At 64.0% G+C, this 10746-nt stretch overlaps 3 protein-coding genes across 3 annotated transcripts in view; all 3 read left to right on the forward strand.

The window, feature by feature from the left end:
• Positions 1–357, forward strand: part of NBEAL2 (neurobeachin like 2) — a 33010-nt gene extending 32653 nt beyond the window's left edge. The window contains 1 exon segment of the mRNA XM_054171234.1: positions 231–357. Coding sequence (XP_054027209.1) covers positions 231–335 — 105 coding nt within the window. The 3' untranslated portion in view covers positions 336–357.
• A 1525-nt stretch (positions 358–1882) lies between these two features.
• LOC104306777 (D-threo-3-hydroxyaspartate dehydratase-like) lies at positions 1883–6584 on the forward strand. The gene is made up of 8 exons (XM_054171321.1): positions 1883–1982; positions 2658–2816; positions 3287–3567; positions 4194–4380; positions 5741–5862; positions 5953–6142; positions 6225–6330; positions 6404–6584. The coding sequence occupies exons 1-8, from the start codon at positions 1963–1965 to the stop codon at positions 6491–6493; spliced, it is 1155 nt and encodes a 384-aa protein (XP_054027296.1). The 5' UTR covers positions 1883–1962; the 3' UTR covers positions 6494–6584.
• A 1678-nt stretch (positions 6585–8262) lies between these two features.
• On the forward strand, positions 8263–10445 carry LOC128898300 (tumor necrosis factor receptor superfamily member 16-like). The gene is made up of 3 exons (XM_054171393.1): positions 8263–8614; positions 8691–8836; positions 10130–10445. Exons 1-3 carry the CDS (start codon positions 8394–8396, stop codon positions 10432–10434), a joined length of 672 nt encoding a protein of 223 aa, XP_054027368.1. The 5' UTR covers positions 8263–8393; the 3' UTR covers positions 10435–10445.
• The last annotated feature ends 301 nt before the right edge of the window (positions 10446–10746 follow it).

Consider the following 10746-nt stretch of genomic DNA (forward strand, 5'->3'; position numbering starts at 1 on the left):
GAATGGGGATTGGAAGGGGGTGGAGATGGAGAATGGAAGGGGGTGGAGATGGAGAAAGGGATGGGGACAGAGATGGAGAAGGGGATGAGGATCTGGCAGGCACTGGAGAAGAAGATGAGGAGGGACAAAGGAATGAAGACTGGAAGGGGATGGAGAAAGGGATGAGGATGAACCTGGAGCAGGGGCTGGGGGCCAGGACCACCAGGAGGGTTCTCCTCTCCCTCCCCTAGGTGCGGCCAGGGCAGTTCCACCGGCGGCTGTGGCGCTCCACGCGCAGAATCTCCCAGGTCTCGGCTGGCGAGACCGAGTACAACGCTGCGGAGGGCAGGGGCTAGGGGACCCCCTCCCGGGGCACACCCACCCCGGGGACCCCCTCCCGGGGCGCACCCACCCTGGGGCGCACCCTCCCGGGGCGCACCAGCCACCCGGGGGCCTTCCGCGAGCCCTTCGCCCGTGGCCTTACCCAGCCCCCACCCCCATTTTCGGGGGTCCCTGCGCTTGGGAGCGAGGGTCAGGGCTGAGGAGGAGTTGGGGGACCCCTGGCTGGGGAGGGGGTGACATGGAGCTGTCCCACCCCCCGCACCCTGCTGGCCAGGAGCTGGTCGGGCTGCCCCCGGCCCCTTCCTTGTTATTTTTTACCCATTTTTAGGTCTTTTACAAGAAAAAAAATATTAATAATAATTAACAATAATAAATGTCTGGGACGTGGGCGGGGCAGCGGCGGGGCGGGGCGGGGCGGGGGGCAGCGGCGGGGCGGGGGGCAGCGCTGCAGCGCCCCCCAGCCTGGGCACCACCAACAGCACCACACGCTCCTGTCACCAGGCGGGTCGCAGCAGCTGCACACACCCCTGTCATGAGCTGGGTCAGGTCTCAGCAGCTCCTCACACTCCTGTCATGAGCTGGGTCAGGTCTCAGCAGCTCCTCACACCCCTGTCATGAGCTGGGTCAGGTCTCAGCAGCTCCTCACACTCCTGTCATGAGCTGGGTCGGGTCTCAGCAGCTGCACACACTCCTGTCATGAGCTGGGTCAGGTCTCAGCAGCTCCTCACACTCCTGTCATGAGCTGGGTCGGGTCTCAGCAGCTCCTCACACTCCTGTCATGAGCTGGGTCGGGTCTCAGCAGCTGCACACACTCCTGTCATGAGCTGGGTCAGGTCTCAGCAGCTCCTCACACTCCTGTCATGAGCTGGGTCGGGTCTCAGCAGCTCCTCACACTCCTGTCATGAGCTGGGTCAGGTCTCAGCAGCTCCTCACACTCCTGTCATGAGCTGGGTCGGGTCTCAGCAGCTGCACACACTCCTGTCATGAGCTGGGTCGGGTCTCAGCAGCTCCACACTCGTGTCCCAAGCTGGGATGGGTCTCAGCAGCTCCTCACACTCCTGTCATGAGCTGGGTCAGGTCTCAGCAGCTGCACACACTCCTGTCATGAGCTGGGTCAGGTCTCAGCAGCTGCACACACTCCTGTCATGAGCTGGGTCGGGTCTCAGCAGCTCCTCACACTCCTGTCATGAGCTGGGTCGGGTCTCAGCAGCTGCACACACTCCTGTCATGAGCTGGGTCAGGTCTCAGCAGCTCCTCACACTCCTGTCATGAGCTGGGTCAGGTCTCAGCAGCTCCACACTCGTGTCCCAAGCTGGGATGGGTCTCAGCAGCTCCTCGCACAGTCTCAGCCTCCCTGTGCACACCAGTGCTGGGCTCTCCCCCACCACGAGCATGAGGCCACTGTCCCCGAGGAGCTGGCTGCTGTCCCTGTGCCGTCCTCAGGAGGCTGAGTTCCCGGCCACAGCGTCCCTGTCCTCCCCTGGCGCTGCCACCCCGGTGGGGGCCCCTCAGCCGGCAGCGACCTCTGTCCCCAGCCAAGGCTGGCACTGAGTGCCCACAGTGTCACGTGGAGCTGGCACCAGGAAGTCCACCAGTGCCAGCAGAGCCGAGCTGGGAGCCGCTGCGGGGCCGAGCAGAGGGATGGCTGGACAGATGGACAGGTGGGACGAGGGGGCAACGGGTGCTCAGGGTGGCTCCGGACCCTTCACCCCACACAGCCTTGGGGTGGGTGTGCAGGTGTTGGTGGGGTCAGTGAGGTTTGGGTGTCCCTGTCCCACCTGGGCCAGGTAGCGCAGACTCAAGTGTCCCTGTTCCCGGTATCCCTATCCCCGGGGGCTCCCAGTCCCATGCCCATAGATCCCAGACCCAGGTGTCCCTGTTCCCGGTATCCCTGTCCCAGGGGGCTCCCAGTCCCATGCCTATAGATCCCACACCCAGGTGTCCCTGTTCCCGGTATCCCTGTCCCAGGGGGCTCCCAGTCCCATGCCCATAGATCCCAGACCCAGGTGTCCCTGTTCCCGGTATCCCTATCCCAGGGGGCTCCCAGTCCCATGCCCATAGATCCCAGACCCAGGTGTCCCTGTTCCCGGTATCCCTATCCCAGGGGGCTCCCAGTCCCATGCCCATAGATCCCAGACCCAGGTGTCCCTGTTCCCGGTATCCCAGTCCCAGGGGACCCACACGTCCCCGGGTCCAACTACGACCAAGGGACCCCCCCAGGTCTGTGCTCAGCAGGGGACCCACAGCAGCCCCCTGCTCCCGCTGGCACGGGGTGGGTGCAGGTTTGGGTGCAGGCTGTTCTGTTCTCTCCACTTCCTCCCCCTGCCCGCTCCCAGTAACCCCAGTAAGTGGCTGGGAGCCCCACTGGAGCAGTTGCCAACGCCGGCGCTGACGCTGGACCAGGCAAAGGTCCGGCGCAACGCGGAGCGGATGAGGGAGCGGTGCCAAGCCCTGGGGCTGCGCCTGCGCCCTCACGTCAAGACACACAAGACGCTGTGAGTGCCCCCCCAGTACCCTCCCAGTATGCTCCCCAGACCCTCCAGCCTCTCAGCCACCTCCTCCCCAGCATCCCCCCAGTACCCTCCCAGAGCCCCTCCAGTGTCCTCCCAGCATCCTTCCCAGGAACCTCCCCAGTCCTTCCAGCCCCTCCTCCTCCTCCTCCCCCTCATCCTCCTCCTCCTCCTCCCCATCATCCTCCCAGTATCCCTCCAGTATCCTTCCACCATCCTCTTCAGCACCCCTCTGGCACCCTCCCAACCGTCCCCCCAGTAATCCCCCAGCATCCTCCCAGCCCTTCCAGCCCCTCACAATCCACCTCCCCAGTATCCCTCCAGCATCCTCCCAGATGTCCCCATGGCATCGCCCCCATGGCATCGCCCCCATGGCATCCTCCCAGCATGCTCCCCAGCCCTTCCATCCCGCCGCTCCTCCTGCCCAGCCTCCCCAGCGCCCCCCTGTGGCGCAGGGAAGGGGCGGCGCTGGCGACGGGCGGCGGGCAGGGCGGCATCGCGGTGTCCACGCTGGCCGAGGCGCGGTTCTTCGCGGCGGGCGGCTTCCAGGACATCCTCTACGCCTACCCGCTGCCGGCGGGGAGGATGCAGGACTGCCTCAGCTTGGCGCAGCAGCTCCAGAACTTCCAGGTGCTCCTGGACAGCCCCGAGGGCTTGGCCCTCCTGCGCCAGCACCCGCTGCCCGCTGGCAAGCGCTGGCACGTCTGGCTCAAGCTTGACTGTGGCAACGGAAGGGGTAGGTGGCCCCTCACACACACAGGTAGCCCTCCCCCTTCTAAAGCCCACCACCACCACCTGGGACGGAGCAGCAAGGTGCTCAGCGGGGTGGGATGTTCCATGTTGCCCCCCACCAGGATCCTTCCCCCCCCCCAGCTCAACCAGGATGGGACCTTTAAGGCCCTCCCCCAAAGTCCTTCTTCAAAGACAGGCTACTGAGGAAGGGTGGTCCATGCTCCACCAGCCTCCACCCCCAGAGACACCTTCCCATCCAAGATGGAGCATTTAAGACCCCCCCTAAAAGTCATTCTTCAAGGATGGTTGACTGGGGCAGGATGGTCCACAGCCCACCGAGCCCCAGCCCCCGCAGCTCAGCTGGGCTGGGCCATTTAAAACACCCCAAAAGTCACTCATCAAGGCTTCTCCATGGGGCAGGGGTGGCCCAAAGCCCCCTCCCCCCCGCAGGACATTCATGCCCCAGCACCTCCCCACGCCCCACTTTCACCCAACCACCCCCAGGATGCTCCATGGGGGGCGGTGCCCAACATCTCCCTCAACCCCAAACTCCCACCCCCCCCCCGGAGCATCCGAGTTCGCCCCCAGCCTTGAGCCATGCTTGGACCCTTCCCCTCCCTTGGCCGACAGCTGGTGTGAGACCCACGGACCCCCAAGCCATGTCCCTTGCCCGGGCCATCGCCCAGGAGGCACCGGAGGAGGTGGCACTGGTGGGGGTCTACGCCCACTGCGGGAACACCTACGGCTGCCAGGATGTGCCCGCGGTGGAAGGCATCGCCCGGGGCACCGCCACGGCCGTGGTCGACTTTGTCACTCAGTGAGTGTCCCAAAAGCCCCCCCAGGGCTGAGCAGAGCTCAGGAGGTTCCTTGGGAAGGGGGTGGGGAGGTCCGAGGTGGTCCCTGTGAGGTGTGGTCACCCCCCCAAGCCCCCGGCTGTAAATGTAAATGACCCCCCCCATAAAATGAGCCCTACAAAGGGACACTCCTCTGCCCCCCAGGGAGCTGCAGGAGGATGTTGGTGGCTCCAGGTCACCTTTGATGTGGTTTCAGTGGTGGGTTGTGACCTGTGTCACCGCCCCCCCCACCCCCGCCCCCCCCATTGTCACCTCGGGGTTTGGCATCCTGCAGGGAGCTGCTGCCGGATGGATCCTGCGGGACTGAGAGTGGGGGCAGGGCAGGCAGTGAGGCCCCCAGCGACCTCCATCCCCCCCCGGGGACATCCTCCCCTGGGGACAGGCTCAGGCCCACCCCAGCTGGCTGTGGCACCACTTTGTGCTGGGGAAACTGAGGAAAACTTCTCTCCACCCCCCCAAAACCCCCACACTTGTGGGCTGCTCTGTTCCCCCCACATCTGGAAGACCTTGGGCACATCTGGGTGTGAGCAGCACATCTGGGCATGCTCTGGCACATCTGGAGGGTGCCTGAGAACATCCAAGAGGGGTCTCAGGTGGTTCCAGGGGTGCTCAAGCTCCTCTGGGGGTGCTTGGATATAGCTGGGGGGGTCCCTAGAACATCTGGGGATGTTTTAACACATCTGGGGAACAGGCACAGCTGGAGGGTCCCAAGCACATCTGGAGGTGTCCTGGAACATCTGGGGGAGCTCTGTCATACCTTGGGTGGGGATTCCAGACATGTCTTGGGGGGGGGGATCTCCAGCACATCTGGGGGTGTCCTGGTACATAAGAGAAGGGTGCAAAGCACACCTGAGAGGTTCTGTGGCAGGTTTGGAGGGGTCCCAGGCACATCTGGATGGATCTCTGGCACATCTGAGGCCTCCTGGGCACATCTGGTGACACTCTGGTACAACCTGATGAGTCTCCAGCACATTTAGAGAGGGCTCCCACAACTGTCCAGGGGATGTCGTGGGAGCACATCTGGATGGCTCCTTTGAACAGCTGGGTGGGGGTCACTGGCACATCTGGGACTCCTTGAGCCAACACCACCTCCAATCCCGCTCCCCTGGTACCCAAGGATGATGGACCCATGCCTGCTCCTCGTGGTTCCCAGGGGTGACAGACCCACAACTGCTCCTGGGGCATCCAGGAGCGATGAACCCTCCTCTGACCCCCCCCTCCCACGGTGCCCAGGAGCCATGGACCCTACCTTTCCTCCTGCTTCCCATGGTGGCTGGAGGTATGTCCCCCCTGACCACTCGGAGGGTCCTCATGTCCTGACAGGCTGCGTGCAGCAGGGGTGTCCTGCCCCCAGGCCAGCATCGGCTCCACTCCGTCCTGCAGCCACCCGGTGCCGGAGATGTCTCTGCTCACCGAGGTCCACCCTGGCAACTACCTCTTCTACGGTCAGTAGGTTGAGACCCCTGCTCTGGTGGGACCCCTGCAAGGTGGGACACACCCTGACCTGACCTGACCTGGGCACCTTCTTCCCCCAGACCTCCAGCAGAGCCAGCTGGGCTCCTGCCAGCTGGAGGACGTGGCCATCCGCGTCCTCACCAGGGTCATCGGGCACTACCCCCACCGCAAGCAGCTGCTGGTGGACTGCGGCTGGGTTGGCCTCAGCCTCCACGGCCGTGACCAGGCTCCTTTCGGCTGTGCTGCCATCGAGGGACACCCCGAGCTCAGGCGAGCACCCCGCTAGGACCTTGGGCGAGCTGTGGGTCGGGGGGCAGCCCCTGGGCGAGGGCCTCACGGCACACCTCTGCAGGCTGGTGGGGCTGACCCAGGAGCACGGGCAGGTGGAAGCCATCGATGGACGGTTGGATTTTGAGAGCTTCCCCCTGGGCAGCATCTTGGCTCTCATCCCCTTCCATGTGAGTATCCAGCACGCCCCAGCGCCCCCAGCGCCCCCCAGCACAGCCAGCTGAACCTCCTCACCCACCGCAGGCGTGTGCCACCGCCGCCATGCACCCGGTCTACTACGTCCATGCCAAGGGGAAGGTGGTGGAGCTCTGGCACCCAGTCCGTGGCTGGTAGGGAGAAGCTGCTTGGGTGCTGCGCCGGTGCCAAGGACCTACACCCACATCCTGCACCTGTAGCAAGATCTTGCACCCATGTTGAGACCCTGGACCCATGGACCCATGGATCCTTCAGCTCATGCCAAGACCTTGCACCCATGATGAGATTCTGCACCCATACTGAGGTCCTGCATCCACACCGAGGTCCTGCACCCACACCAAGGCCTTCCACCCATGGCCAAGGTTCCGCACCCACCCCAAGACCACCTGCACCCACCCCAGGGTGCTGCACCCTTCCCATACCAGCCTCAATAAAGCTGCTTCTCCCACTTCCAGACACTTCCTCCCGCGGGGCCGGGAGGGAACACATCGTGAGAAGGCGGCAAGGGTCGGTGATCGTCCCCCCGGTCCCAGGCTGGACCAGTTCAATCCCAGTTTGGACCCATGCGGTTCCAGCCGAGCCAGCCTGCAGCGGGACTCGAACACGCAGCTCCACGAAGCCGCGGGGCTGAGAGGGGCGGAGCCGCGCGCTAATCACCGCCCCTCCTCTCCGCTCTCAGCCAATGGAAGAGCGCCCCGCCCTGCCCTGCCCGAGGCGAGCCACGCCCCCCAGCTCTTCGGGGCCGCGCCGAGCCCAGCCGAGTGGAACCGAACCGGAGCGGAGCGAGCCGAGCCCGGCCGAGTGGCACCGAACCGGGCCGAGAGGAGCCGGACGGGAGCGAAGCGGCTGGGAGCGGCTTGGGGGTGCTCGGCCCGGTGCGGGGGGGACCGAGAATGGGACCGGGAATGGGAACGGGACGGGAGCAGGCTCCCTGCTGCCCCCCGGGACCCACTGGGCCACACACGGCCCCGCGGACCCCCGGGTCACGCCGTGGCGGGGGCGGGCGGTCCGGTCCTTCTGGGCTTGGCTTGGGCTGGGTTGGGTTCGGTTTGAGTTATTTTGGTTTATTTTGGCTGATTTGGGTTTATTTTCTCTCCCTTTCTATTTAGTTTAGCTCAGTCTCTTTCATTTGATTTTCATTTCCTTTCCTGCACTTCAGGTCTCTTTATTTGACTTTCCTTCCCTTGATCTCCCTTTATTTTAGTTCCCTGCCCTTTTCTCACTTTTTCCTACTCTTTTCCCCCTTTCCCCTCACCACTTTTCTCCTTTATCCCCCCTTTTTTCCTTCCTTCCCCCCCGCCCTTTTCCCTCCCCTTTTCCTCACTTTCCCCCTTTATTTCCCTTTATTTCTCTCTTCCTTATCTCCTTTCCCCCTTCCCTTCCCTTTTCTGCCCTTCCCCCTTCCTTCTTTTTTCCTCCTTTCCCTTTTTCTCCCTTCCCTCCCTTTTCCTCACCCTTTTCCTCCTCCCCTGTTCCCCACTTTCCCCCTTTATTTCCCTTTTCCACCTTCCCCCACTTTTTTCCTCCTCCCCCCCCTTTTCTCCCTCTTTGTTTCCCTTTAGATTTCCTTTTACTTCCTTCAGTTCCATTCCCTGTTCAGTTCATTTCCCCTCACTTTATTTCAGTTTCTTTCCTTTTATTTCCCTTTCTCCCCATCTCCCCCACCCCAATCTCTTTTATTTCCCCTTTAGTTTCACTTCCTCCCTGATCCCCCTTCCTCCCTGATCCCCCTTCCTCCCTGATCCCCCTTCCTCCCTGATCCCCCTTCCTCCCTGATCCTCCTTCCTCCCCTCCCCGACCCCCCAGCTCTGTTTCTTTCCCTTTGTTCTTCCTTCAGGGTTTTCCACTCCCCACTCTCTTCCTGCCTCAGTGTCCCCTGGGGTGGGTGCAAGGAATTGGGGTGACACAGCCCCCAGTGTCTTTGGAGTTCTCCACCACCATGGTGCACCCATGGGTGCTGGTTCTGCAAAGGGACCACCTGTGAGTGCTCCCCACCAAGACCACCCCTGGGCGCCTTCAAGGGGAAACTGAGGCAGGGATGGTGGTGGGAGAGGCTGGGCCTCCCCTTAACCTTTTGGGATCCAACCTAGACAAGGACCTGGAGCCCATGGAGGAGCAGCTGGTGACAGGGGACCCCTCGTCTGTCACCCCTCAGTTGGTGGCACCCCCCGAGGCCGCCGGCAAGGACATCATCCCTGTGTACTGCTCCCTCCTGGCCGCCGTGGTGGTCGGGCTCCTTGCCTACGTGGCCTTCAAGTGGTAGGTGCTGGGAGGACGCAGGGGCCGCGGGGGGCTGTGATGTGAGCTGGTCCTGACCCCCTTATCCCCACGGCAGCTGGCACACCTGCAGGCAGAAGCAGCAGCTGGCCAAGGCGCGGGCAGGGGACGTGGGGACGGCAGCAGAGGGGGAGAAGCTGCAGAGCGACAGCGGCGTCTGCCTGGACACCCACAGCCTGCAGGAGCCACACCAGCCCGGCAAGGGTCAGCACCCAGCACCCAGTGATGGGGGCTGGGGAGGAGGGCACCCATCGGGGGGGGGAGGTTGTCCCATGGTGCCATCGGGGTGGGGTCAGGGAGCAGCTGGGCTTGAGGAGCATCTGAATGGGGTTGGGCTGCCACCGTTGGCCTATAAAGCACAGAGGTGGGCTTGAGGGGGACCTGCACCCCAGGAAGCACCCAAACGGGGTTGGGACACAGCTACAGGTGGTCAGGAGGCACCCAGGCAGGGTTGAGGGACGTCTGGGTGGGACTGAGGAGCACCCATGCCATGGGACGTACCCAAATGGTGCTCAGGGAGCACCCAAACATGGCTGGGGAGCAGCAATGCCCCAGTGAGCCCCCAGAGGGGATCAGGAAGCACCTGGATGGGGGTGGGGAGCACAGAAATGGGACTGGGGAGCACCCAGACCCAGGGAGCACCTCAAAGGGAGTCAGGATATCTATGGGGTTGGAGAGCACCCATGCCCCAGGGAGCACACAAATGGGGGGCAGGGAGCACCCAGACAGAGTTAGGGAGCAGCCATGCCCCAGATAGCACCCAGAAGGGGTTCAGGAAGGACCTGGATGGGGTCTGGGAGGATCTGGATGGGGTTGGGTAGTGCCAGTCCCACAGGTGGAGTTGGGGGAGACCTCCTGGGCACTGGTGACACCTCCAGCACAGAAACCCCAGCAGGTGCTGGGTGATGATTCTGGGTGCTGGGTGGTGATTCTGGGTGCTGGGTGGTGCTGATTCTGGGTGGTGATTCTGGGTGCTGGTTTGGTGATCCTGGGTGCTGGGTGGTGATTCTGGGTGCTGGGTGATGATCCTGGGTGCTGGGTGGTGATTCTGGGTGCTGGGTGGTGATCCTGGGTGCTGGGTGCTGATTCTGGGTGCTGGGTGATGATCCTGGGTGCTGGGTGGTGCTGATTCTGGGTGCTGGGTGGTGATCCTGGGTGCTGGGTGGTGATTCTGGGTGCTGGTTTGGTGATCCTGGGTGCTGGGTGGTGATTCTGGGTGCTGGGTGATGATCCTGGGTGCTGGGTGGTGATTCTGGGTGCTGGGTGATGATCCTGGGTGCTGGATGGTGATTCTGGGTGCTGGGTGGCGATTCTGGGTGCTGGGTGATGATCCTGGGTGCTGGGTGGTGCTGATTCTGGGTGCTGGGTGGCGATTCTGGGTGCTAGTTTGGTGATTCTGGGTGCTGGGTGATGATCCTGGGTGCTGGGTGCTGCTGATTCTGGGTGCTGGGTGGTGATTCTGGGCGCCACCACTGACGTCCCTGCTCCCCCCGGCAGCCCCCCGCCCCGAGGGACACCCTCTGTCGGGGCTGTCCCCGCAGCGGCAGGAGGAGGTGGAGCAGCTGCTGGAGGCGGGGGGCGCCGGGGGGGACTGGCGCTCGCTGGCCGCCAGCCTGGGCTTCAGCCCCGACGCCATCGGCGCCTTCGGCCGCGGCCGGGCCCCTGCCCGCACCCTGCTCAGCGCCTGGGCCGCCTCCGAGGGGGCCACCGTGGACGCCCTCTGCCAAGCCCTGGCCGCCATCGGCCGGCAGGATGTGGCCCAGCGCTTGGTGGCCCCGGGGGATGCCACCTCCGTGGTGTGAGCACAGCTCACCCGGGCGCGGGGCCCGGGGGTCCTCAGTGTCCCGGAGCAGGGGACACCGAGTCCGTAGTGCGACCGAGGGTCCCCAGGCTCCAGGACTGCTGTGCCTTGGGGTCCCCGGGACCAGGGGACACTGTGGCCACGCTGGGACCTGGGACCCCCAAGGTTCAGGACCTGCATCCACAGCGTGACTGAGGGTCCCCAAGGTCCCCAGGACCGGGGGACACTATGTCCACAGCCTGAGAGAGTCCCCAGGGCCCCAGAGCAGGGGACACCACACCCCCAGTGAGCTGGGGTCCCCAGGGGCTGCAGT

The sequence above is a fragment of the Dryobates pubescens genome, chromosome 21 (assembly GCF_014839835.1).
Source record: "Dryobates pubescens isolate bDryPub1 chromosome 21, bDryPub1.pri, whole genome shotgun sequence".
In the NCBI taxonomy this organism is placed as follows: Eukaryota; Metazoa; Chordata; class Aves; order Piciformes; family Picidae; genus Dryobates; species Dryobates pubescens.

Excerpts from the sequence above, each read along its gene's own strand:
- LOC104306777 (XM_054171321.1), top strand. The coding sequence starts at position 1,963 with ATGGCTGGACAGATGGACAG. Across the intron at positions 3,568-4,193 it reads TGACTGTGGCAACGGAAGGG|CTGGTGTGAGACCCACGGAC; the intron begins GTAGGTGGCCCC and ends CTTGGCCGACAG. Across the intron at positions 6,331-6,403 it reads TGGCTCTCATCCCCTTCCAT|GCGTGTGCCACCGCCGCCAT; the intron begins GTGAGTATCCAG and ends CACCCACCGCAG.
- LOC128898300 (XM_054171393.1), top strand. The coding sequence starts at position 8,394 with ATGGTGGTGGGAGAGGCTGGGCCTCCCCTTAACCTTTTGGGATCCAAC. Across the intron at positions 8,615-8,690 it reads GCCTACGTGGCCTTCAAGTG|CTGGCACACCTGCAGGCAGA; the intron begins GTAGGTGCTGGG and ends TCCCCACGGCAG. Across the intron at positions 8,837-10,129 it reads GCCACACCAGCCCGGCAAGG|CCCCCCGCCCCGAGGGACAC; the intron begins GTCAGCACCCAG and ends TCCCCCCGGCAG.